We start from the raw sequence: 27,414 nt of genomic DNA, 5'->3' as shown, positions 1-27,414 counted from the left end.
ATAGGTCATTGGCTTTCAGCATGTTGCCTTTGCTTCCTAATTGAGAAGGGTGGTTCGCTGTGCCTAGATTCTTTGTTCAAATAATGTGCTTTATACTAAACAACCTGCTTTCCTCCTGGGAGTCTGGAATTTTATAGTTGCTAGACAGAAGGTGCCTGGGCGACCAGTTCTTGATAAAACCTTGGGTTCTAAGCCTCTAATGAGCTTCCCTCGGCAGAAACACTGCACCCATGTTACTACTTTTTATTTTTTTTTATCTTTGGCTATTGGAGAAGCAGCTCAGTGTGTCTCTTCACAGAACAGAGATGGATATGAATGAATTTCTCCAGATTTTTTCCTACATATGATTTCCATGTTGATACTATTGTGTATCCTCTCTTTGTAACAAACCTTAGTCATGGTACAACTTTATCTTTTGTCTGTAAGACCTTCTAGCAAGTCAAACCTGTCAGTGGTTCTGGGGACCCCTTTAATATACCATTCAACACACTGTTTTTCCATCTGTAAAATTTGGGTACCACCCATGTTACTCTAGCATTGTTCTGAAGAGGACATGAAGTGTACTTAAAGTTTTTAACATGGGTCCTAATTGCCATCATTGTTTCACAAGTTTTTGATTATTTGTTGTTTTGTGTAATTATGATTTTGTAAAATGAAAACACTAACAATTTGTAAATTGGTGAACACAATTTACAACAGATTTATAAAATGCAAACAGCTACACCTTGATTCTTGACTGCATATCTGATCTGTGTAAGGCATTTAGCTGTGTCCTAGATCATGTTCAGCTTTATTTGGTATTTCAGAGCTGTTTTTTGCTAATTAAAAGTTGTTTTCCAAAATAGTTACACTTCTTGTGTTTCTCCTTACTACCCATCTTTGCCAAATCTTAGTGTTGCCAAACTTCAAACCATTCTTATCTCATTTTGGTTTCTTTGCATTTTCCTGATTATCCATAAGATTGAACATATGAAAATATGTGTATAGGCCATTTGTTTCTTCTGTGAAGTGCTTGTTCACATCCTCCTGTGGCCCATGTTCCTGTTGGGTTGTTTGTGTTTTTCTTATTGATTCTAGTTCTAGGAGTTTTAAAAATATATTCCAGATACCAGTCCTTTGTCAGACATACAGGGTATACCAAAAAGGTGAAAACATAGGATAAACTTATTTTGTAGTAGGACGTTAATCGTGTTTTCAAATAATGTGCTCTGTGGCTTTTCTTTTTTTTTCTTTTTTTTATCCTTTAAATGTAAAAGAATAGATTCAATTGGTAATCTGGGGGAAAAAATTAGACACAGTTTCTCATGAGAGAAAACTGTTCTAGACTCTGGAAATTCTAGTGTATTTATCATACTCTTACTATTATTTTGTTCAGTCACCCCTCTCATACTGTATTTTGATTAAGCTAGACCCTTGTTGGTCATTATTTATAGTTTCAAAACATGTAATTTGTTTATACTTAATTCTTAAACATGTAAGTAATGTCTTTCAGAACTTTTTTAGAAAATATGCACCAAGTGAGAATGGGCCAAATGGGATTAGTGCTGAGGTCATGGACACTTACGTTAAAAGCTGTGGTAAGTTTTTCAGGCTGTTACTTTCCATTAATATGTTCAAATAAGAGCAGCCCATCCTGATATTGCCATATTCATATACATTTAGGACATGTTAATATTTAAATGCTCTATAGGAAGAGTAAAAGATAAACATTGATTAAAGTACTCATTAATGCTTTGACATAATAGTAGTAACAAGGTGTAAATTCTGTTTAGTCTTTCAAGAATATATCTTTGCAATCATTAAACTATTTTATAATTATAATTCATCTCTTTCTGGAAGCTGTTAATTTTCCATTAGATGTTCTCTGTTTTTGAATAACAGAAACTAAGTAGATTATGGGAAAAGTCTCAATCAGAAATAATTGTGCTTTAGATAAAGTTTAAGAGCTAAGATAATGGTGCTTCATTAAAAGGATGCCTTCATGGTATTTTAGAGTCGGTACTTATGGTCCATTCCTAGAAATAAGTAAGCAGTAGTAGCATTATCTAGAAATAAATAATAGGTGACATAGGGATTAATTTTTATTCTTCAGTCATTTATACCTAACTTCATGAAGCTTATATTCTAAAGGATTTTTTTTTTCATTTTGTTTTATTTATTTTTATTTTTATTTCCTGGAGACAGGGTTACACTCTGTCACCCAGGCTGACTGAAGTGCAGTGGCGCTATCATGGCTCACTGCAGCCTCGATGTTCCAGGCTCAGGTGATTCTCCTACCTCAGCCTGCCACGTACCTGGGACTGTAGGAGGCATGTGCCACCGCACCCGGCTAATTGTTTTGTATTTTTTATAGAGATGGGGTTTTGGCATGTTGCCCAGCTGGTCCCAAACTCCTGGGCTCAAATGATCACCTGCCTCGGCCTTGCAAAATGCTGAGATTGCAGGCATGAGGCACCATGCCAGCATGTTTATTTTTTTATTCTTATTTTTAAGTTTTTTTGTTATAACTAGATTGTTTAAGGGAGGGTTGATAAAGGAGTTGACACTAGAGTTGATCCCTGAATGACTTAGGGTATATGATTTGTTATACCTGTATTATATAAGTGCTATGTTTATGTTTATGTCCGTACTTATGCCTATACATAAGCTGGGAGAGCAAGAAGAAGGCTTTCTAGTTAGTTGTTAAAACTATGTTTAAACTGGCACGTTATTTTATGGTGTCGAAGTTACTTTCTTATACGTTAATATGTTTGCGTTTTTCACAACATTCTCTGTGAAGTCACTTTCCAAATTATATTGCACCTTACTCTCAAGTGTATTCTTGATGATACATTTTTGTCTGAAAAGCAGAAAGAAAATGAACTTTGAGAATATGGAAATAAAACTGTGTTTGTATATATTAGAATCCTTTATAGTTTTAATTCTTATTTTTACTATAGGAATGTAAACATATATTACATGTAACTGAATTTGCTCATAAACATGATTACATGCAGTATTTAAAGACTTTTTTTTTTTTTTTTTTTTTGAGACGGAGTTTCGCTCTTGTTACCCAGGCTGGAGTGCAATGGCGCGATCTCGGCTCACCGCAACCTCCGCCTCCTGGGTTCAGGCAATTCTCCTGCCTCAGCCTCCTGAGCAGCTGGGACTACAGGCACGCGCCACCATGCCCAGCTAATTTTTTGTATTTTTAGTAGAGACAGGGTTTCACCATGTTGACCAGGATGGTCTCGATCTCTTGACCTCGCGATCCACCCAGCCTCGGCCTCCCAAAGTGCTGGGATTACAGGCTTGAGCCACCGCGCCCGGCTTAAAGACTTAAAAATGCTGAAGCTTTTGAGAGAAAATGTTTCCCCTAATGTATTGTTTTACATAGTACTTTGAGTTTCAAGTGACAGACTCTTTATAAAGATCGCATATTGAGAATTTAGATGAAAAACCAAAGACCTTAGAAAACAAATTTGTATTAAAGTTGTACAAACTACTTTCATATTCAGTAGAATGTATAGCCTGGTTTGCATTTGTTTTCACTTTTTTTTTTAACTGTTATTGCAGCTGGATATTGCGTGATCACGTATATACTTGGAGTTGGAGACAGGCACCTGGATAACCTTTTGCTAACAAAAACAGGTAACAGTTAATGGCTAGACATACATTTTATATGCCCGTGGTTTTTACCCCTGAATCTATTTACTAACAAGATAAGTTGCATAAGTGAAGATAAACCAGAGTCTTAAAAATTCCTTTAATGTTACCTTGGGGAAAGTCCTTTCCCTTGTAAGAATTGCTTTAGTAGTAATCCTACAGATGCTCATTTTGCCCATATTTCTGTACTTGAAATTCCTCTTTTTATGCAAAACCCATAATGTATGCAAGCAGCATAATCTCTTACTGTAAAGCTCTAGTTAGATTGTTAAAATGCCCTTTCTCTTACAAAGCGTGCTTAATTCACTTTAATACCTTAATTTATTTTTCCCCTTGGAGTTCTATGGAATAATCATTCTCAGCCTGCTTTGTCCTGATAACTCTTTAGCCCTATGTATTTATCTTTATGCATACAACTTCTAGACTTAGAGCTTTCTACCTTGGTCTGTTTCATTAACTTCAAATTGAAGTATCGAACTCCTTACTTGAAATTCTCATTATATATGGCCAGTTGTAAAATGTTGTCTCTCTCCTCCACTACCTGCCTAAATGCTGCTCCTCACCTCATTTTCCCATTTTAATAGATACCATCATCATCCACCCAGTTGTTCAAGCTCTAGACCTCAGAGTCCTTAATATGTCTGGTGGCCTTATCTCACATACTGAACCTATTAGCAAATCTTGTCTACTCCTCAACTCCAAAATAGATCATGAAGTACCCACTGTCTTCATTTTCACTACTTTCACCCCACTTGAAGTGACCAATATATGTTGCCTAAACAATTTGAATGAAATCTGAACTCTTTACTGGGGCCTTGTGGCTTGTCCAGGCAGGTCTTTTGTCTCAGTGTCAGACCACTCTTGCCTCAGGCAAGAGCCTTTGTTGTTTTCTCTTTCTGGAAAGTTTTTTATTCAGATCTTTGCAGGGCTGACTTTAGTTATTAATTTGAAGTTCTAATGACCTCTCTTCAGAGAAGCCCTTTCTAACTCTTTGATCTGTAATAGCATATCTACCTGTTCCTCCAAAGCTCTCTACTTATTACTGTTTTGTTTATAGCATTTATCACCAGCTGGTTACCTTTTTTGTTTAATTCAACAGCTATTTATTGTACACTTAGTAGATGCTGAGAATATAAAAGTTAACAGAACAGACAGAAAGCCTTGCTCTCCTAGAGCTTGTTGAGTGCTTATCATCTCCCATTCAGGATGCAAGTTCCATGAGAGCAGGAACTTCTGTCTATTTGGGTTACCACCATGTCTCCAGACCTTGAACAACACCTAGTTAAAGTGTTTTTATATTCATTTTTTATTACTATACAAAGACTTTTTATAACATATATAAAATGTAACTTGAAACTGCTTTGAAATAGAGACTCAGTAAAAATGACTAGAAACACAAAATTATTTTATATTCATTTTTTAATTGTTACTTATGAAAAATCATCTGTGTTAGAACTTACATGTGTGATGTCATGTCTGTGTCAAAGCCAGTCAGTCTCCTTAATAACCAAGACCAAAAGAATATAACCAGATTGCCATGGAGATTCTTGGCTGATTTGCTAATTTAGCAGAGAATATTTATAAAAAATTATGGTGTGTTTGGAGAGAATTATAATTTGGAAGTTTTCATGTGTTATTTTCATTAGTTCTTCTTTACTGGTTGAGTCTTTTAACCACAAGAATCAAGCAACCAAAATGATTCCATTTGTTTCTAGGTTGTAAGCATTTATAACTACAATGGAATTATTTAATATAAAAGTAATATTACAACTGTAATGTTATATTCAAAAATTCTACTTGATTCTTTTTTTAAAACAAAATGATAATCAGATAGTGTAAAAGACCTTTTTGTGTTGGACTTTGAAAAGTGCCCTCTTGTGTGTGTATTTGTGTGTGAGGGGGTATTTAAGAGTTAAGACCGAAAGAGGGAATCTACGTAATATACTTTTTTGGCCCAGTTTTCAGTTACTTTTTAATGGAAATTGAATTCAATTTCAGAAGCAGAAGCTTTAAGCTTTTGTTAATAGTTTTCCACTAGAGGGTGCTCCATATTTGCTTTTTAAAAACTAAAACTTAACCCTAAAATGTGCATACATGTAAGATGCACTTTTTTTCTATTAAAACAGCAGTTCATTTTTTCTTAACTGCTCTGTAATTATTTCATCCAGTTACACTATGCAGTTAGCATTTTAAATCTTTCTTACTAGGATACATGTTTTCAAGTTTTTAGTTTTGGTTTGGATGAAATTAGATTCTATAAGGAGAGACTGAGTATTGTCAAGACAAATAGAAGTGTAATGCATTCCTCAACTTGTAACAATTTATAATAATTAATTTAAAAAATTTTGTGTTTCTAGTCATTTTTACTGAGTCTCTATTTCAAAGTGGTGTTAAGTTACATTTTATATATGTTATTAAAAGCCTTTGTATAGTTCAAAGCGAATTTTGAATGTGGTTCATTGCAGGAAATAACATTTCAGTGTTTTTAGTTTAAAAATGCCTCAACTGTCATGAAGAATTGACCTTGTATATTTTGAGTTAATTATGCCTTCAAATTGAAAACTTTGGGTTCTTTTACATAACTGTCCAGTCTTTCAGTGGCGATGGAGCGTTTTTTTTAAATATCAAGTAACATTTTTCTTATTCTACCAAATAAGACACCTTTGTTTTCTGTTCTCATTTGCCAGCCTGAGCAGGTTTAGAGTCTTAAATTCTGCTTTAGATTAAAGTGGTTTTGAATTGTAATCAGACTTCCACTGTATCATCTGTGTCTAGTTCTTTGATATGGAGGATGGATTAGAAGAAGGAGACATACAGATTTCATTTCACTGATATTTTGGGGGGACTTACCCAGACAAACTATTCCACCCTCTAAATTTAGGTGAAATAGAAAATGATCCAGCTAAGAACTCTGGGCATGTGAAAGAAAATGATTCACTGCATATAGAGAATGTCAAAATCTATACAAGAGTAATCTTCTGAAATGCAAAATATTAGTCCCAATTATGGATTTCCCAGACATGTTTTTGGCCCGTGCTTTGTCTTTGAATACTTTTAGCTTCGTTGAAGTTTACACAACTTGTGCAGCAGAGGGCGCTGTGTATCCATCATAAATGTGAAAGTATGGTGATTCTCTTGTCGGTGCATTGTCAGGTGATTAAAACACTGTTTTCTTGAAACAAATTTGGGGTGAATGATATTTTACTTCTTAGTGCATTGCTGTAGATTTTTAGAATTATTATTACTATAGAATTCTTTGGACAGGAAATTACAAAGTTTAAGCTGTGGTGTGGTGTTGAAAAAATAATACACTTTTTACCCCAGAGTTATTGTCCTTAGGAGAAGCTTTAAAAGGCTTACTTAGGGACATCAGTTGTGGCAGGATTCAAAAAAAAAAAAACACAGTTTGATTTTATCCCAGCTCTTTGAAGAATGGTTAATTTTTTGTTTTTATTTTTGAGAATTTGAGGAAAGGGGAAACAGTATAATTGAAAAATATGCTTATTGCTTATGGTGTACTTTTTAATACAACCAGTATTTGAAATTCATTTGTAAATAACTGAAAAGCGTTCACAAAAGTAAACAGGGAACCGGTATTTGTACTAAATGGAAAGTTCATTGTGAGTCCTAAGAATGGCCCTCCGAACCTTGAGTTGCCATTTGTGAGAGAGGTAGTGGCTTTTTTGTCTGCCTTGCCACTTTAGAGTAATACGCTTCGAACCTTTTGTCAGAAAGCTCAAAGTAAAAAAAAATGGTTATTCTTATTGTTATCTTAATTGGACATTTTCTTTCTCAATATAGCTCCTGTAATAGATGGTTCTCTAGAGGGATGGAACTAATGGAAGGTATATCTATAATGTAGGAGTTAATACTGAATAAACTCCCCATATGCAGAATTATTAATTCTGCAAATACAGATTTTGCTGTAAGAATAAATTGCTGTTTGCTACCTTCTTTGTTTCCAGGTTTAGTGGTAGGGCAATAGGAAAGATGTAACATTCACATAAGACAAAAGGCATTTTATAGAAAAATGGTAAATAAATGTCAGATTATATATTTTAAAAATTGAATGGGAAACTCACTGGAGTAGGGTGTCAGGGAAGAATTTCTGGATTTGGGAATTATATGGAATCTTTAAAAAATAGAGTTTTGATTATAGGGAACAGCAGAAGAAAGTCAAGTAGAAGGGGAGAGTAAACAGAGGCATGAAAACAGAATGAATACAGTTTTGACATTGGTCACGTGTAATTATTACATAAACAAAATGGAAATTTAAAATAAACTTTACCATTAAATACTGTCAAAGAGAATACTGTATATTCTGTTTAATCGAAGAATTACAAATGCCTCGAACTACTTTTTTTTAAGTAAGTTCATGTTATTTATGCAAATAACAGGAAAATTTAATTAGCACATCTTATTCCCTGTGTTTTTCAGGTTGGGGACTAAAGAAGTTTAACCAGTTTGTTTTATGTATACTTTATTTCTTGACTGTTTAAAGTGATAGATTTGAATAAGATCATACTCTCTGAACTTCTTAAACATTTTTTTTTAATTTCATAAGGCGTGTATTTTAAACCTTTACAAGTTTCATTTTCAGATATTAAGTTAAAAAAAATTCCCTTCAGTAGTTATGAAAATGAATTTTCTTAAAACATTACATTAATAGCCTCTTTTCAAAATACATGGCTATTTGAACTTGTAAAGCATAATAATGGTTTCCTTGTTAGATACTGAATCTTTTATGCCTCATAAGTAAGTAGTAATCCTCTTCTTTGAGAGTTTTCTGACAAGAAGGATAGAAATACACTCTTCATTTGTAAACAGCCATACATAGCCAATATTGGAATTCCAGTAATTCCTGTGATGAATGAAGAAACCTGTGATAGGTTTCCTATTAAAAGCATGGAGCCCATTAAATAAACCATGTGTGATGGCAGTTTTGTATCAGAGATTGACCAGCTTGACCATTGTTCAAGTGCATTGGTGACAAAACATTATTTAAATAATTAAATAAAACCAAGGAAAATTTATCTACACCTGTAATATTGTAAACTTCTCATTTCTTTACCTCTTATGGGGCAGAATAGTGTGTATCCAACAAAGTAAAAGATAAATGAGAACTTCAGGATGAGAATAAAGTACGAACAGAATTGCTTAGCTCTTAGTCGAACAGATGACAGATATTTAGTTGAAGGTGGTAAGATGGTTAACAGAAACTGATCCAGACTTTTCATCAGATCATGGAAAGTTAAAATCGTAACACAATCCCCTTGAACCTTAAGAGACTATAGGGATGTTGTTTTTCCAGGACTGAAGTCATCAAATTCACTTTTGTAAAACTGGTTCCTCATATTTGTTGAATTATGGACTTTCCTTGGGAATCTGGTGAAGTATATTGATCTCCCCCCCAAAATTAGTTTCATTTTAGTTAGAGACCATTGAAGCCTACTTTGGGATTCTAAACGAGTATTTTTTCAGTCATAAGTAAATCACAGGTTTCTTTTAATGGAAATGAACCCCCCCCCATGTTGACATTTTAAAATCTTAAATATGTACAACATGAAATCTGACAATCGTGCCTACTCGTATATACTATACGATGAAAACAGATTTATAAATCAATCTATGCTACAGCTGATACATTATTACAACTAAATTGCTATTTACAGTGTGATAAGAATATGGCTTTTTAAATTTTTTCTTTTTAATATTTTTTTTTTTCAGTAATGATAATTTAACAGAAGGATTAATCTCAGGAATATTTAATGAAATGATCTTTTACTAGATGAAGGGAACTGTGCTTAAAAATTTGCTACCAAATTCTGATTTCTGCTGATAACTTAAAAAGTTACCCAGGCTCTATCTTTGATTCTGAAGACTTAAAAATGGGATTTAAAAATTTTGGATTACCATTACTTTGACATGATTTTAGGCATAGTTTCCTCAGAATGAATGAATTAAAATGAGTTAAATATGTTCCGAAGGCCACTCTCAAACCTGCAGTTAGAAATACTAAAGAATTTAATAGGTTTCATCATGAACTAATATCCTTTATGAAGAGACACTGTTTATACCAATTGTGTGATATATCCCCTACCCAGTTATTTAAGAGAATTCCAGAAACAAATGAGTTTCTTGTCAACCTCCAGGTAAACTATTCCACATAGATTTTGGATATATTTTGGGTCGGGATCCGAAGCCTCTTCCTCCTCCAATGAAGCTGAATAAAGAAATGGTAGAAGGAATGGGGGGCACCCAGAGTGAGCAGTACCAAGAGTTCCGTAAACAGTGTTACACGGCTTTCCTCCACCTGCGAAGGTAAGTTGATTTGCTTGGTACTGAGAATTTGGGTAAATTTATTTTTATTTTGTGGAACAAGAGAAGGAGCTGTTTAAATGTATGCATTCTTTGGCATCAATCACTTTTTCAAAACGACAAAGGCAACAATATTTCCTATTTCACATTCAATACCAATTTTGACAGTCAAATATCAGAGGAAAAAGACATAAACGTTCTTGCTTTCCCACTAACTAGCTCATTGCTAAATCCCACCAGCTAGGAAGCTGGCATCACATAAGATGAAGCAAACATGGAGGCTTCCAACTCAGTGGGTTTATGTCATTTTAATAAACTTTACTTTGACAATACTAGGGTAGAAAAAAGGTTAAGAAACTTCATACCATTCAGATCTGGAGACAGTCCTGGAGCATTACAGTCACCTACTGGGCTCTCTTCCTTTTCCCTAGCTGACTACTTCCTATTTCTTTATCAAAGAATGTAGGATACAACTTCTTTAGAGTGATATTAGTTCCATCGTTTTTATTCTTTAGCAGCCTTAGTGTTGGATACTCTTCAGGAATATTCAAAAGCTTGCTCAATGATTGAAGTACATGTTAAAATGATTTTTATCTCTTTAACACCTCATCAGTCATTCTGTTACAAAGAATGTTTTTTCTCTGTCCTTGTTTCTTCAATGCCACTAAATCTGTGCTTCCTTCTTCCTAATTTAGTTAGGACTGACTATCATACGTAATCAGGAAAAAAATAAAAGTCATGTTTGGTAAATTCAGGACATGGCTCTAATGATTAGTCAAAAATGACAGGATCATTTGACTCTAATGCCATTTTTAGCCCAAATATGCAAAATGAATTTTTCTTAGTCCAGCAGAAAATCCCAGTCCAGGAAACATACATACATGCTCTTCCAGGTGAAAATACAACCAATCGATAGCCAGTTGCCAGCACGTGTGAGTTCTGTCTCCCTTTTCTTCATAACCTTTGTAACCTCAATTTCTCATCTAGTGTTTTATACATAGGCACTTATTGTATGTTTATTCAATGAGAACTCTTCGTATTTGTTTGAGAACCCTCTGAATTCCTGCTTCAGGTCTAGTGTGAGGCCATGTTCCCAGTTGATGTTGATGTGCTGGTCCTAGGAGACTGGTTTTCTTATAGTAATCAGGTTTCATTTATGCAATGACTAGGTCTTCGTTGTAAATTCAGTCTTTTCCATGTGTCACAAACCCTGTAACGGGCATTTTACAAATGGCAGCATTATTTATCCTTTGGGTGGCAGAATGGCTCAGTGTTACCCTCCAGAAATGCTAAAAATGAGAGTGAGAAAATCGTGCTCTTTAGATTTGTTTGGTCATGCAGAAGCACTTTCAGAGAGATGAGAATGCCATTTAATATCTGGGATTTTTAATTTAAAATAGTCAAAGCCCATAGAAACTAGGTTGAATCATGAATATCTCAGGGAGGTGGCAGACAAGATGGTAAGGAATGATAACTAAAGAAATGTCAAAGGTGCTATTTTTTTGAAGCAGAAAACAATGTGCTTTATAAACTGTCAGTGGTAGTGGATTAGTAGCAATTCAATAGAATGAGAAAACAGGCAGGTTATTAATGGAGAGCCAAAGTTGACTTCCTTACTACAAAGAAAAGCCACAGAGAGATTAATCTTAATAATTTTATGCAAAGCTTTAATGAAAACTGTTTAACTTTTTAAAATTCCCCTGTACTTCACTTAATATTAGCTAGACTCAAATTGTTTAATCAACTTTTGTTTTTGTTTTTTTTTTTTTTGAGACAGATTGTCACTCGATTGCCCAGGTTGGAGTGCAGCGGCATGATCATGGCTCACTGCAGTCTCAATTTACTGGGCTTAGATGATCCTTCCACCTTAACCTCGGATGTAGCTGGAACTACAGGCATGTGCCACCATGCCCAGCTAATATTTTTGAGTTTTTTTTTTTTTTAATAAAGAACAGGTGTCGGGGGTTGGGGGCGGTGTTGCTATGTTGCCCAGTCTGGTCTCAAACTTCAGGGTTCAAGTTATCTACCTGCCTCGGTTTCTAAAAGTGCTGGGATTACAGACATGAGCTACTTCATCTGGCCAACATTTATTTTTTAATGTTGTATTTTAGAGTATGCTTTAGTTGGTTGAAAAAAAATGCCTTCAGAATAAGAATTAACCTGATAGTTGTTTAGAGCTAAGGTTATTGACACTTTTATTAGGCTTTGGAGGTATGACCAGTCCTGTTATTTTATGGCTTTTCTTCATAACTGATCAGTTTCTTCACAGAGAAACCACTGAATAACATCATACCACATAAGCAGAGTAGTCCATTTTGAACTAAGTTATAAATGGTTATAGTTTTGCAGATGTAAGGACATATTTAATGGTATGGTGCTTTTCATGTAACAAAATATGTTGTCATCTCTTATTAATCAGTACATCTTAAGTCTTTCTCGAAACCCACATTTATGCCAAACACCATTTTTAGTCACTTATATTACAAGATATTCTTTCTTCATTTGTTGGTAAAAAAATTTCCAATAGTGAAATCAAGAATGCATTTAACTGGCTGGGGGCAGTGACTCACTTCTGTAATCCCAGCACTTTGGGAGGCTGAGGTGGGTGGATCACTTGAGGCTGGGAGTTTGAGACTAGTCTGGCCAACATGGTGAAAAAATGTTCACCACTACTTTAAAAAAGAAATACAAAAATTAGCCAGGAGTGGTGGTGCACACCTGTAATCCCAGCTACTATGGAGGCTGAGACACAATAATCACTTTAATTCAAGAGGCGGAGATTACAGTGAGCAAGTTCTGCCACTGAACTCCAACCTGAGGGATAGAGTATGACTGTGTCCAAAACAACTAAGGTTCTCATGTTGTCTCAGAAGTTTGCCTAGTCTAGTCATCAAACATCTGTGAATTTGTTGGTCACATACATCATTAACTACATTGCTATCTCCCTTTGAAGTAGTACTCTTATTAAAGAAAATTTTCACAGGACCTCTGATTTTTGTTTCATGGAAAATAGAATGTAGAGGAAATAGACCTTTGAAATACTGTAAGAACCTCAATGTAGTTAATGGATTCAGTTTTCAGTAATGAAGGTTTTTCCTGAAAAATATAAACTATCTTTGTATGACTAGAGTGTAACATGGTAGTTGGCATGAACATGGGTAAGAGAAAGAGTGCCATTTCTTTGAATGTTACATGCAACCTGCTTTTTAAAAAATCCAATTATATCACATTCCATCTTTCAGTCTTTGCTAGACTAGATTTTATACACTTTCCCGCCCTATTTTTTTTTTTTTTTTTTTTAATCTTAACCTTAGGTTGTTTAATACTGGTTTGCTGGCTGGGTGGGGTGTCTTATGCCTGTATCCTAGCACTTTGGGAGGCTGAAGTCGGCAGATCACTTGAGGTCAGAAGTTCAAGACCAGCCTGGCCAACATTGTGAAACCCCCATCTTTACTAATACACAAAAATTAGCTGGGTGTGGTAGCATGCGCCTGTAATCCCAGCTACTCAGGAGACTTGTTTGAACCCGGGAGACGGAGGTTGCAGTGAGCCGAGGTGGTGCCACTGTACTCCAATCTGGGTGACAGAACAAGACTCCATCTCAAAAAAAAAAAAAGTCAAGCGGCCTTTAAATTTATGTTTCTGAGTAGGACATTAAATGACTGACCTATTTAGTAAATACTTCGTATTTTGCTTCACTTGTTGGGTCTTAAATAGAAAATTCAGGTTAATGACAACAGATGTAAAAGATTGATATAGTTAAGGTCGTGACAAATTATTCACAAAGTATTTGGATGTCTAACCTTTATATTTATTTCTGTTTCCCTTTGCTATAACAATAGATGCATGGATGGTTACATTTAAATCAGGAGATAATCCAGAAAGCATTAGTATTTACCTTTTTTAAAAGATATATCACATTCTGCATCAATAAAGGCAGACTTTTAACATCGATTCTGGCTGCCCATTAGATGCACCTGGGGAGCTTGCAGGTGCGGTGGCAAGGGGAAAATTCTGGGCCTCTTCATTTTGAATTGGTCTGAGATTGGGCTCAGGCGTTGATACATTTGAAAAGTTTCCCAGGTGAATCTAATGGGCAGCCAAGTTGGAGAACTTAAAATGTATCTCTTTGAAAATTGACTTTGTATTCTTCTCCTTATGTTGCCTTCTGGTAGATTTCCCCATGGCAAGATGGAAAAAAATCGTGTACCTATATGATCAACAAAGCAGAGTACAGATGATGGAGAGTTAGTTGAAAGAGCATCTTTTTTTATAATATGTAACAGCTGACTGTACACTGCTACCACATTCCTTGCAGCCCTCTCCAGTGGACCGTCTCTGTTTCCATAGAGAAGGACTTATCTAACTTGTGGCCCCAGGCCACATGCAGCCCAGGACGGCTTTGAATACAGCCAGATACAAATTCATAAACTTTCTTAGAACATTGAGATTATTTTTTGCAATTTATTTTTCTTTAGCTCATCAGCTGTCATTGGTGTTAGTGTATTTGATGTATAGCTCAAGAGAATTGTTCTTCCATTGTGGCCCAGGGAAGCCAAAAGATTGGACAAGTCTGATGTAGAAGCCTTATGATATCATTGTAAAGGGATTCATTTTGGACCTTTATTTTTTGCACCCCCTCTCCTTACCATTTTCATCCAATACTGTGACTTTACATATGATCCTATTTCTGATGACTTTAATATCACTAGCTTTCATATCTCCTCTGAGATATATCTGACATCTCTACTGAAAATCTAGTAGACACCTCAAACTCTATATGTCTAAAACAAAATTCTTGAGTCCCTGCCTAAAATCCTGTTTCTCCTTCATTTAGCCTTTCTTGGTGTATAACACTAGTGTCCCATTAGATTAAATCTTTTGTGTCATTCAGTTCCTCTGTCCTCTCCCTGTGACCTCCATTGAAACCGTCAGCAAGGTTCATCTATTTCATCTGCAGAATAAAGCCTTATAGCCTTCATGCTGTTCCCTGTCCACCTGGAAGTCTATTATATTTTCCCTACTTTGATTCTTATGTCCCTTCAAGATGTCCAGAGTGAACGGTTAAAAACACCTATCAACATGGTTCACTCCACTCCTTAAACTCAGTTGCTTCTCAGTGCATTTAAAATAAAACCATACCACCATAAGATGGCTCTTTCTCTCTGACCCATTTTTCTGTTTTTGTTTTTTTTTCCCTGTATTTAAATCTTTTAATCAAGCAGACATAAAATTATCATGTTTATCAGTTTATTCTATTAGTTTCTACCCTCCTCCAGATGTAAACTTCTTCAGTGTGGGGCCCTTGTTTGTTCAGTTCACCACAGTCTGTATCCCTAGTGCCTACAACAGTGGGTTTAGTGAGTACTAAGTAAATATTTGTTGGTTGAATGAATAAAATGACTATATGAGTAGGAACATCTATGATATGCATTTATCAATTCCCACAAAGAAATTAGTAACTTAAAGCCAGGTTACAGCTGTTTAGCTATTATAACTTTTTTTCCCTAAGAGTTTAAGTGGGTTAGGGCCTGATTTGATTGGACTACATCAAGGTAGAAGTTTTTCATTATAGTTCCTTGTGATTTTTATGGGCAATATAAAATTCAGAAATGAGGATAAAATAGATAATTTGAAACTCATATGGATAGTCATTTTTCTATGCAACTTCTATTATCATTACAATTCAAGTATTAAACAGTTCTTAAGTAACAGTTTGTATTTTATTATTATTATTGATAGGTAGATAGCTGGAAAAAAGATCCTCCATCACCAACTCTGCCCTTATCCCCTAGAGAAGACAATGAACACAAGGCACTTGGTTCACATTTTTGCTGAAGCAGCTAAAAACCGTCATTGCCTAAAACCAATGCTTTCCTTACTCACATCCACCCTGAAGATCAAACCTGAATCTCTTTTTATAAGTGCTAAGGAAGGGCCACCAAAAGCATAACCACCCAAAGTGGAGGTTTATTTAAACCTTTCCCCACAAAGCCCCACCTCTGGAAATGACCATTCAGAATAGTAACATTTGTTCTTTTTGGAGGAAGAGGAAGAGTTTGAGGATTGGTGAAGAGAAACAGTTAGTTCCTGTTAGAGGCCAGCATACTCCCAAGATAACATTTTTTAGGTATTTTGCCCATTTTTAATGCAGCAGAATACTAGTGGTTTTTTCTTTCTTATAGAATTACTTTTATCCAGGTCAGTTATGTAGTTCCTGAAATGATTATTGGTATATTTGGAAGATAGTCATGAGTGATTCATCGGATGATATTATTTCCCTTTCATTCATTTAGCCATGACACACTGAGGTCGTCTTAAAGTAGCAGATTGTCATCTTCACCTAGCAAAAACAGGTAGATCTTAATTGTTACAAAATGCGAATTAGACATAAAGTAGATGTTCCTCAGATCCCTTCTAAAAATATGCATACTTACTAAAGAATAAAAAGAATGTCATTATTAGATGATTATTCCAAAAGTCTGTCCCATGGTGTAGGATTTAGAAATGGTGTTATATGAAGACCCCAGAATTAAATATTTGTCAAGGCTTGCATTTTATTGATACCAACTGATGAGTTTTCTATTGGAATAATAGTATTCACTAGAAAAATCCAGGTACCACTTCTAGAAGTGTTCTTAATATGAGAAAGAAATGCAGAATTCTAATCATTGCTATTTTTTTTTCTTTTTCTGCTCTTCTTTAGGTATTCTAATCTGATCTTAAACTTGTTTTCTTTGATGGTTGATGCGAACATTCCAGATATTGCTCTTGAACCAGATAAAACTGTGAAAAAGGTAATTTTTAAGTAACATAAGTGAAGAGCTTTTCTGCATAAATTTTCCATATTCCAGAATACAACAACTTCTCAAGTCTCTGCAGCCAGTTTTATCCTCTTCCTTGTTCATGCCTACAGTCACATGAATAGGTTCCCGTATCTGGAGAGAGGGCTTATTACCACTCCAGCCCTGCAGTCCCAAGGAGGGGGAAGCAGCAGCCCAAAGCTTAAAGAACTGAGCAGAGTTTTCAGCTGTTGTCCATCACAGGGAGGATGTATTTTAAAATTGAATTTAGCCATGTTAACTGCCAGCTACAGTGAATCTTCACAAGAACACAGCAGAATTCAGAGTCTCTCTAATACATCATTTGGAACGTCTGTTATCTTTTTTCTTTTTTTAAATAACTAGATGTGTGAATAAACAGAAAATGTGACACTAAGCCAATGGAAAAAAAAAACAATCCGTAGAAACACCCTGAGAGGACCCATGACCACCAGAAAAGGACTTCAAAGCAGCTGTTATAAATGTCCATCCACCCAAGGGAAAATAAATGCATAATTACTGAACAGATAGGACTATCAATAGAGAAATTAAAACTAGGAAGAAAGAACAAAATGAAAATTACAGAAAAAGTACAGTAGCTAAAGTGAAATATTAATTGGGTAGGCTTTACAGCAGATTGGATTATGGCATTAGGAGTCAGTGAACTTAAAGATAAATCAGTAGAAATTATTTAATATACTTCCACACCTTCACTGCCTGTAGAATAACAGCAATGATGCTAATCACTGACAAAATATACTAAACTAGATCTTCTCATATGTCTCTGTGCCTATAGAATTTCTCCATACCTCTGCAAAGGACTACTGCCAATAGATCTGTAGTTTCCAAAGATGGGGAGTTTTTTGTTTTAGCTTGTATTTAGTTTATAAAGTTGTGGTTGATTTACAATAGCATTAAGTATTGGAAAAATTAGTGTATGTATTAAGAACCTTAAGAACCTAGAGGACAGCCTAACATATGTCAGTAAATTTTATACCAAATAACTTTATATCCAGTTAACCCTTTGTTGTAAAAGAGAATATTTTCATATTTGGTAAATAACATTTTATTTTGATGCCAAGTATATATCTTCTCTTTGTAATTTAGGCACTTAGGTAAGTATGCAAGCTTTCATACATTTGGCTAAAGCTTATTTTGATACTTCTGCTCTGTAGATTTTTCATGTCCTTAAAAATAGTTCCCAAATTGTCAGATATTCTCTCTACAAGTAGAAGTCACGGAAATAAAAAAATTGAACTCAAGGAATATGTTTGTCATTACCTGAGATCCAGAAATGAGAGAGCTAGTTCACTGAAGATACAGCCTTAGATGTCCCTGCACCAAATTGTTTTTGTCTTCACTTCTTAGCCGCAGCACTCTTGGATCGCCTAGCATGCCTCCAGTACAGCGAAGAGACAGGAACACTGAGCTGGGGCTATGGGCGTTTCTTCTTCGTAGCTTTCTAAACTCTATACTTAAAGGGAAACACTAAATGTGGACCACACTTTATCCCCTTGAAAATCCCATTTTCTCCTAGACTGTCTTTGAGAAGTATTACGTGGGTTATTTGCAAGAGAAAGGAGTACTGTGTAATGGTTGTGTCTGGTAGTGTGGGATTGTCTGGAAGCATGTGCCAGTTAAGGGTCTCTGAGCTGGCTTCATGAATTCTCTGCCTCAATTTTTGCATCTTATCGATGAGATACTATCTACTGTGTGGTTGTATAGTGAATCAGAGGAAATGTTGCAGGTATAATAATTTGCATGGTGTTTTGCACAAAGTAGTTCTTCAGTAACATTGACTTTTATGTATATATAAAATATACATACATAAATATAGTCGTTTTTCTGGTTCTTAATGCTACTGAAAATTAACTGTAGCTTTAAATAAGATTTAAAAAATGTTCTCTTTGCAAATTATAAACCTATTGACGTAGTTTTGTGCAGGGATATAGGGAAATTCAATAGGAAAGGAAACCTTAGAAAATTACATTTAGTTGATTTTGCCGGTGATTGACATGGTTCCTGTTCTTATATAGACACTGAAGGTATGGGAGAATATTAATATAATCTCATCTTGCTCCATCCATTTCACAAGGAATAACAGGGATAAAGTGAAGGAGATTATTAATAAATATGCCACAACTTCCATCTAGTAATTCTAGATTTTAAATTCAAAAAAATAAGGCACCCCTTTAGTTAAAAGAGCAGTTTCTCTGTTTTTAAAATGTAGGGCCCTAAGAACTATTTCCTATTTTCTTTTCTTTTTTCTTAAAAACTGTTTACAACCAACAAGAACGGGGTGATATACAGAGCATATAACAAAAACAGCAAACTTCCACACTCCAAAGAATAGCATTCAGAACCCTGATAAGTTACAGGTCATTTATTTGCCATAGGAATAGCTCATGCTGCTTAATAATGTCTGCATTATATTGGTTCTGTCTGTTCAAAATGTGCCCTGTTTTTCTTCATTATAAAGACTAAGACTGTTATCTTATAGGTTCAGGATAAATTCCGTTTAGACCTGTCAGATGAAGAGGCTGTGCATTACATGCAGAGCCTGATTGATGAAAGTGTCCATGCCCTTTTTGCTGCAGTGGTGGAACAGATTCACAAGTTTGCCCAGGTAAGTTCTCTGAGTGCAGGGCATTTTTCTCCATGTATTGCCCGAGAATCCTTGGAGAGCCATACATTTCTCCTGCCAGTTGGCATCTTTTCTGTTTTTCTGTCAAGCCTTTTTGACATCTCACCAGCCAGTTGAAGTGAATTGTGTTTCAGACATTATTAATTCCTAAACGTCTGCCTTTATTAGTAATGACTAACTTCTGGAGCACCAGCATAGGTATTTTCGTTCGTTGTAGTCAGTGGTGATTATACATCCCTTCTTGAGAATGATTTTGGGTCCAGCAGAGGCCTTGGCAATTGAAATTTGGACACTTGTTGGGTTCTGGTGAATGGTAAAGTGCTGGGAAAGTTTAAAGGCTAAGAAAAGCAGTCCACACCACACATCAGAAAGATCTGTCCATAGACTTACTATTAGCAGTATCTACAGATAGGTGAGCGATTACCCTTTCATGGTAAACCTTAGATCTAAAATTCATTTTGATTATGAATTTCATAATAAGGATGACTTTGAAAATGGTTAGCAAATGGAAAAATTAGGTTGCTTTTTTCTCCTGTGCCCTCACCTTCTTGCCTGTGAACTCCTTCCACGTGTTACACATTCACTTAATGATTTTCCTAATCATCCAAGCTCGAAGCTTCTCTGCTTTGAATTTTCTCTCAGCCGATGACCAGTATCTCACCAAGCCACATCTGTTTCTTTAAGCTTTTTAACCCAGTTTTTAAATTTAACTTTATGATAACTTGGTGTGTGCAGTTTCCCCATTGCCTAACAGTGAAGTCCAGTCTCTGGCAACTTCTAGGCCTTCCAGAATATTGTGCTCTCTGCTGCTTTCCAAGCCGTTGCCTGATAATACTCTTTCTCTAAATATTTTGTTCTCTTTCATTGTAGTGACAACTTTGCTACTGTCATTTCTTCAGCCCAGAAATCAGCCTTCCTAATAATGTATCTTCTGTAAACTTCTGCATGCCAAAATCCAACCTGTCCTCCAAGAGCGCTTAATGCTCTTTGATTTATTTTTTTTTAAATTTTCATAGTATTTTCTACCTTTATTGTGACTTGCACTTACGTTTTGCTTTCTTTTTTTTCCTTCTCTTCACCTTTTCCCACGTTAGCTGATGTTTTGCTTTTTATTATAGGTATTTGGATTCCCTTATAACTCCTCAAATACAGACTTCCTGAAGGCTGGGCTTTGTCTATCAGCCACCTTATATACTTAACAAATATTTAATGAACATAAAATAGTTCCTACCTCTAGACGTTAGCTTATACTCTTTTTCTAGCTCAATAACAAGTTTTATTTCCCTGAACGCCAGTCTTGATCATATTTTTATTACAAGGGCTACCTCAGGGTCTGCTTCATGGGCCATTAATCCTAACCAATCATTTATTGAGAATAAATTTTGATTCAAATAGTAGGTGACTTGTTAAAGTCAGCCAGCTAGCTAATAGTGGATCTTGCTCTACATATAGCAGAGCAAATGATTTTAGAGCTATAAGGAAAAAAAGGCCAGAGAGATATTGTGACTACTTGATATCTGTAACAAACAAGGGACAAAACCAAAACTTAAACCCAAATCTTTTGACTCCCGTGTTTAATATTTTTTAAACCAGATGTTTTCATTTTCCATATCTTGTTTATCACTATGCTACGTTATGTGTCAATGAAACTTTTCTTGGCCACAGCCCATCTCTCTGTGTGTATACCTTATTTTTTCTTTTTTTAAGCTCGACTAGTTACAGCATGGTTGAAGTCAGAAACTCTTAACTTCTGGGTCTTTGCATTTCTGTAGCAGAGGATTTACCCATTATAGTTGGCCATTTACATTTTATCTTAAACCATCTCTATCTACAAGTGTACAAATCTCTCTCATTTTTGGGTTTCCCTTAATCCATACTTGTAGATTCTGGTTTTTCTTTTCCTGGGCAATTATATAATGGAGCTAAAACTCCAAAGTTGAAATTAGTGCTGCTACCTAACACTAATTTCAGTAATTTATAGCTACACAAGCAACTCCAAACTTACCAGCTAAAAAAGCAGTAATGATTTGTTATGTCTTACTTAGGATGCTTCAGTCAGGAATTTACCTAGAGCCCAGCTACGAGGTTTTTTTTGTTTCCTATAACGTTAACTAGCTTCACTCCTTCAGCTGTATTCAACTGGTAGTCGGGTTTCAACAAGCTTCAACAAAGCTTCACTCAACAGGTCTGGCAGTTTGGTGTTCTCTGCATGGACTGTCTCTCTCTACTTCCTCTCTCATCATTTCGAACTCCAGCCCAAACTGCTGCTCTACAGCGTGGTGACTGATTTCCCCAAGGGTACATGAAGGCAGAAGTGGCAGGCCTCTTAAAATAAGTCCCAAGGGCAGTCCAAATTCACAGGGAGAAAAAGTAGATTTTGCCTCTTGACAGAAGAAGAGGGTTGCGTATGTAGAAAAGAGACAAATTAAGTGTGGCATCTTTGAAGACTTAACTACCACTCAGCTAATGTGCTCCAGCTTAAAATTGAGCCTTCAAGTTCTGTAAAATAAATTAGTAGCATAGTTTATTTTAGTGGTCTAGTTTTGAAATTCTATTGTTAATTTGCATAAGATTCCTGTTTTGCTAGCTGGATCCAAGAATAGAAGGACTAGTTTTTTGGATTCTCTATATTATAAAGATGGAGGAAAAAAAGAGGTTGGTTAAAAAAAAAGAGTGGTAGTATATAGGGGACCTTAGTATTATCTATAGGAGCTAGTAATACAAGGACTTTGGTTTACTGAAGTCTCTGGGCCTCAGTATTCACACCTATAAAGTGATTGACATTGAGGATAAAACGTCCATTTTTGACATGAATTTAATCTAATGTCAAAGGTAATAGCTTTACAAAGCTAATGTTGACTACTGCAAGGTTTAGTAAATGAAATCTGCCTCTTCTGTCTCCCCATCGTAGGGAAGATTAAATTGTTAAAGTTGTTAAGAACTCTGTTATTGTCACGTACCTATTCTTCTATTCATAGAGAAAATATATGAATGGCAAAACAAATTGGTAAAATTGCGATGAGCATGCTCTTAAATTAGACATTGGAGAGATCATTTTATACACATTAACTAACATGATTATAATTCTTGAGAAGGAATACTATCTGTTTCATAGGTTCCTATTTTCTAGTTCTTCATTAAAATAGTAGATAAGATACAGAAATCCTATAATTAACATTACTTTAGCCTTGGTTGTTACAGGCAGTTTTGTACTAGGATAGATTCTTGATAACTTTGCTATTCAAGGATATTGCCACATGAAGATAACAGTTAAGAACAAATATCTGAATGATTCTAACAGCCTAAGGATTAGCATACCTGTACTTGTAAAAGTGGAGGTTTATTGCAGCATGAATACGTAGAAGAACTTTTTAGAGATCATTTCTTAGCTCTCCACTTCAGAATGATAGACACAGTGTTTGGGACAATAACAGCTTCGCTGTTTATTGGAATGTATTTCATACAATGCTTCCCCATTTTTAATTAAGTAACCCTTACTGTGATAATACAAATATGTTTTAGTGTTATTCCCGTTTCATAAATGAGAAAACTGAACTACATAAAAAGTTGTTTTCAGCTGGGTGCAGTGGCTCACACCTGTAATCCCAGCACTTTGGAAGGCTGAGGCAGGCGAATCACATGGGGTCAGGAGTTTGAGACCAGCCAGACCAAATGATGAAACTCTGTGTCTACCAAAGTGCAAAAATTAGACAGGCATGGTGGGGGGCACCTATTATCCCAGCTACTCAGGAGGCTGAGCCAGGAGATTCATTTGAATCCCGGAGGTGGAGGTTGCAGTGAGCTGAGATCACTCCATTGGCCTCTAGCCTGGGCGACAGAGAGAGAGTCTGTCTGAAAATTAAAAGAAAAAAAAAAAAGTTGTTAGTTCTAACTTACCAGACAGATTCAGTTTTTTGTTTGTTTGTTTGTTTTACCAGATTTCATCTTGTTTATCCTAAGGGATAAACTTGAAAATGTTCATGATATTACTTAGATCTCCTTAAGTATATCATCTGTGCTCCAAAATAAGAGTTACCTGTGGATGTTTAATTTTATTGGAACTTGCTTAGGCACTGAAGCATACATAGAATACTAAATAAGAACTTAGCTTCATACAGATCTTTTCAAATAACAATTATAGAAGCATAGATATTTCTTAATCTCTGGAGTTTATTTTCTCTTTGAAACTCACATATCTACACATATTGTCTAAGTTTTGATACTAATAAATCACATAGGCATCGAAATTCAGATGACCAGCATCTATTTTTGTCACTCCTAGCCATTTATTATGATGCAATATTGTTAATTGATTTATGGTAATTTTAGTATGTTGCCACTAATCATTATGGATAGTAGAAACAACCTTTAAAAAATGGGAGTAGATTGATACATACTTACAAGAATAATATTTCAGCATAAAAGAAATAACATTCAAAAAGAAGATTAAGAATTACTAGATACAACTATTATGTCCAAATGCAACAAAAGTTTGTTTTCTTTCATCATGAAGTTCCTTAGGAAGGGTAGAGATTAAATACTGCAGTATTTATTGCTTAGCAAAAACCCGCCTATTAGCAGTATAAATTTTCCACTGGAAAATACTTTTATTTCAGTCATTGTCTTTGAAATTGCATCATTGTAACTCTTCTCTATTCCAAAATGATCTTTTCTGGTGTCTTGCTCTTTTGCCCAGGCTGGAGTGCAGTGGTGCAATCATGGTTCACTGCAGCTTTGACCTCCCGGACTTGAGTGATCCTCCTGCCTCATCCTCCCCAGTAGCTAGGAATACAGGCATGCGCCACCATACCCAGATAATTTTTAGTCTGTTTTTTGTAGAGATGAGGTCTCACTGTGTTGCCCAACCTGCTCTTGAACTCCTGGCCTCAAGCAGCTCTCACATCTTGGTCTCCTGAGTGCTGGGATTATAGGCACGAGCCACTTCTGGCCTTGAAGTGATCTTCACAGTGCTTTCGAGTCTTGTATACATGGGAAAGATAGAGGTCATATAGCTTGGGTCACATACAATTGCACAAGTAGTCCTTCTAGCGGTGATCTCTTACACTGCAGTCCATTTCCTGTTTCTGCTTTTCCCTGTTGTCCTTCCTTTTCATTTATTGATAGTAAAAATCTTGAGAAAAGGCTGTGGTTTCCAGTAATCTTAATACATACTAAATCTATGAATTGGATCTTGGCAGATTAACTAGAGACAGATATATTTTTTGTTTGTTTGTTTTTGTTTTTGTTTGTTTTTTTGCAGAATATTTAAAAAGTAATAATAATGAATGGATTGGGTTCAGAAGGTTTACCTAAGTTCCAGATACTAGGAACATAGCACTGCTGTCCATTTAAAGGGAATCCTTACTTCTGCCTGTGGTGTTCAAGGAGGAAAAGCACAGGTCTAGGCAGAGAGATACCTGATTCTATAGTCACATATAGTCACACTTTCTTAAGTTAGAGACCATTTACCTTTATCTTAAGGAAATTCAACTATATGTATTTGGGAAGATTTCAAAACAAAATAAAACAAAAAAAAAATGAAAGGAGGAAAATGGTGTGGTTATTCTGCTTGAATTTCCCCTAAAGAATATATGTCCTCTAAGGAATGTGACAGTGACTCTCTCAAAAGTGTTTTAGGTGTCAAGTGCCTTTCATGCATAACATGGCATCTTACTGTGCTTAATGTGATCCCAGAATTGAAGATTCTGAGTTTTTGATATCCATATGGTGGTTTCTAAGTGCAAACCGTTTGCTGCTTAACCAGAAAAATGGGGTTTTCTTGTATCATTGCTGAGGGGAAAGCTTCCAATTTTGGACTTCTAAAGAGATACATGTCTCTAATATGCTGCCTCCCAGAGGTATTTTCTTGAGTAATTTTCTTTTTTTAATTTGTATTCTTGTTTTTCCTTTCTCTGTTGACTTTAGCACCTAAACCCAGTGTAGAGTGATTTCGCTTAACTGTTATCCTCTTTCATCTTCTTAAAGAAGGCAATCTTCTAGGTCAGTGAGTGACCCTCTTGGTTTTCAGAATTGGGAACTAAGACCATTCAAGTCCATTTCTCGCTGTATTTCTCTAGGTAAAGTTAAAGCATTTTTTGTGTTCAGAGTATGTATAAAAACATTTACCTTAGGTTTATGTGTATATTCGTAGCACCTTTGACAGTTAAGAAATCAATAGTTGTGCTGGTGTTAACTCTTCCAATTTTTAGTTACTTGAAAGTCGCTATTTCATGAGTCAGTGGAATTTTGTTTTGGTTTTTGTTTTTAAGCCTTTGTAACAATAGGAAATGTTTAGATATACTTACAACCTTAGTCTGTTGTCTTAAATGTACCATAATGTATTTTTGCTTGATGAACTTTGTTTGATATTTGGTCTTACCTAGCAAAGCTAGTTCTGTTTTAGGGCCATACATCAGCTAATACTCTCTTTGGAAAAGGAGAACTGTTACACACAGAAATTTTTGTTTATGTTTTTTTCTTCAATTTATTTAAAGTTCTCACTCCTAGACTTGTATAATTTTGAGTCTTGATTTCTTTCAGGTGAACAGTTAAGAAAATAAACTATACCTTAAATCTTTAATGAGAGTATACTCTCTTTTAATAAACACATAAATGGCCTTAATAATAAAAATGTTGATAAAATTCATGAAAAAAATTCATGAATTTATTATTTCCTGCTGTAAATATTAAGTGGCATTTAGTATTTAGCTGTGAAATCGATACATAAATATGTAGATGCAAAATAGAACTAAACTATTGCAGGTTTAAAGCATCACTAGTACTCATCTGTTAAATGTAAATACAGATTTCTTTATACGTGTGTTTTGTTTTTATAGCATTACTTTATTCATACTAACCTTCCATTTTTTTTTTTCTATTGGTGACCCACTTATGCCTCATATTCACTCTTTGTACTTTTTGAAATTTCCCTTTTTATGTAAATTGACCACTAACACTGAATTCCTTTTTGCAAATTGAAGCTCTTTCCCCCTTCATGTTCCCTCTTACATGCCATACTAGAGAACATGGGATGCTCTCTAGTTTTAAATTGTGTTTTACTTTAGTACCTACACATACTTCCCATGAGGTTGAAAGCCGTGGGGCCCTGAAAACCCAAGTAGCCATGTGCAAAGGTAAAAAGTTCATGTCACTCAGTGTATCTAATTCCTATAGTCTTACATTATATTTAGTTCATCTTATTTTGCCACTTTAAACAATTGTAACTCTTTTCATGATAACTGAAGTTTGTTTGGAATGTCAGGTTTTTTCCTACTTAATAGATGCAAAATTATGACCTAAAAAGAAGAGAAAAATCATTTCTGAGTTTACTTTTATAGGGACCTCATTTTATCATTAGGAACCAAGAATAGCAGTGTAAAGTATTTCAATGAGCAAAACAAAAAGTGTTGATTTTGGGGTCAAATAGAAATTCTTTTTATCGAAAACAAATTCTTTTTAATTTTGTAAGTAATTTTCTAAAGAATGAGATGTTTCCCTTATCAGTGACTTAAACAAATAATATAACACCAATATATCTCATATAGCTTTTTTTCATTTTGTGTTCCAGATCTAATTTATTTGAATTTTCTTGGCAGAAATAACAACAGGGAAAAAAAAATCATTAATAGCAAAGTATTGAACATTTAAATGTGACAGGAATTATGCAAAGTGCTTTCTCTGCATCAACTCTTAATTCTCACACCTGTGAAGTAAGTATACTACAAGGTGTGTTTTGCCCATGAGAAAACTAAGGTTAATAGTTGATGAAGCCGAGATTCGAATTCAAAATAAAATATTTTGAGTCCCAGATCTACTCCTGTATTTCCAAGTAATAATATTTATATAAATACATGACATATTTTTATATCTAAATATATATTTAGATGTAAAGTATTTTATATATAAACATATATTTTATATATAAATATATATATTTTTATATGTAATTTATATGTATAATTTATATATATATAAATATTTATATAT

The 27,414-nt window shown here is 35.0% G+C and overlaps 1 protein-coding gene across 1 annotated transcript in view; it reads left to right on the top strand.

Annotated features, from left to right (window-relative positions):
• Nucleotides 1–27,414, top strand: part of PIK3C3 (phosphatidylinositol 3-kinase catalytic subunit type 3) — a 126,533-nt gene that overhangs the window by 90,563 nt on the left and 8,556 nt on the right. The window contains exons 20-24 of the mRNA XM_032245263.1: nt 1,493–1,577; nt 3,556–3,630; nt 9,798–9,966; nt 16,670–16,760; nt 19,285–19,410. Of these exons, the coding sequence (XP_032101154.1) occupies nt 1,493–1,577; nt 3,556–3,630; nt 9,798–9,966; nt 16,670–16,760; nt 19,285–19,410 (546 nt within the window). The remainder of the gene's footprint in view (nt 1–1,492; nt 1,578–3,555; nt 3,631–9,797; nt 9,967–16,669; nt 16,761–19,284; nt 19,411–27,414) is intronic.

This window comes from Sapajus apella, unplaced genomic scaffold (genome assembly GCF_009761245.1).
Source record: "Sapajus apella isolate SASKATOON/1434 unplaced genomic scaffold, GSC_monkey_1.0 scaffold57, whole genome shotgun sequence".
Classification (NCBI taxonomy): domain Eukaryota; kingdom Metazoa; phylum Chordata; class Mammalia; order Primates; family Cebidae; genus Sapajus; species Sapajus apella.
This window is presented reverse-complemented; position numbering and strand designations above follow the sequence as displayed.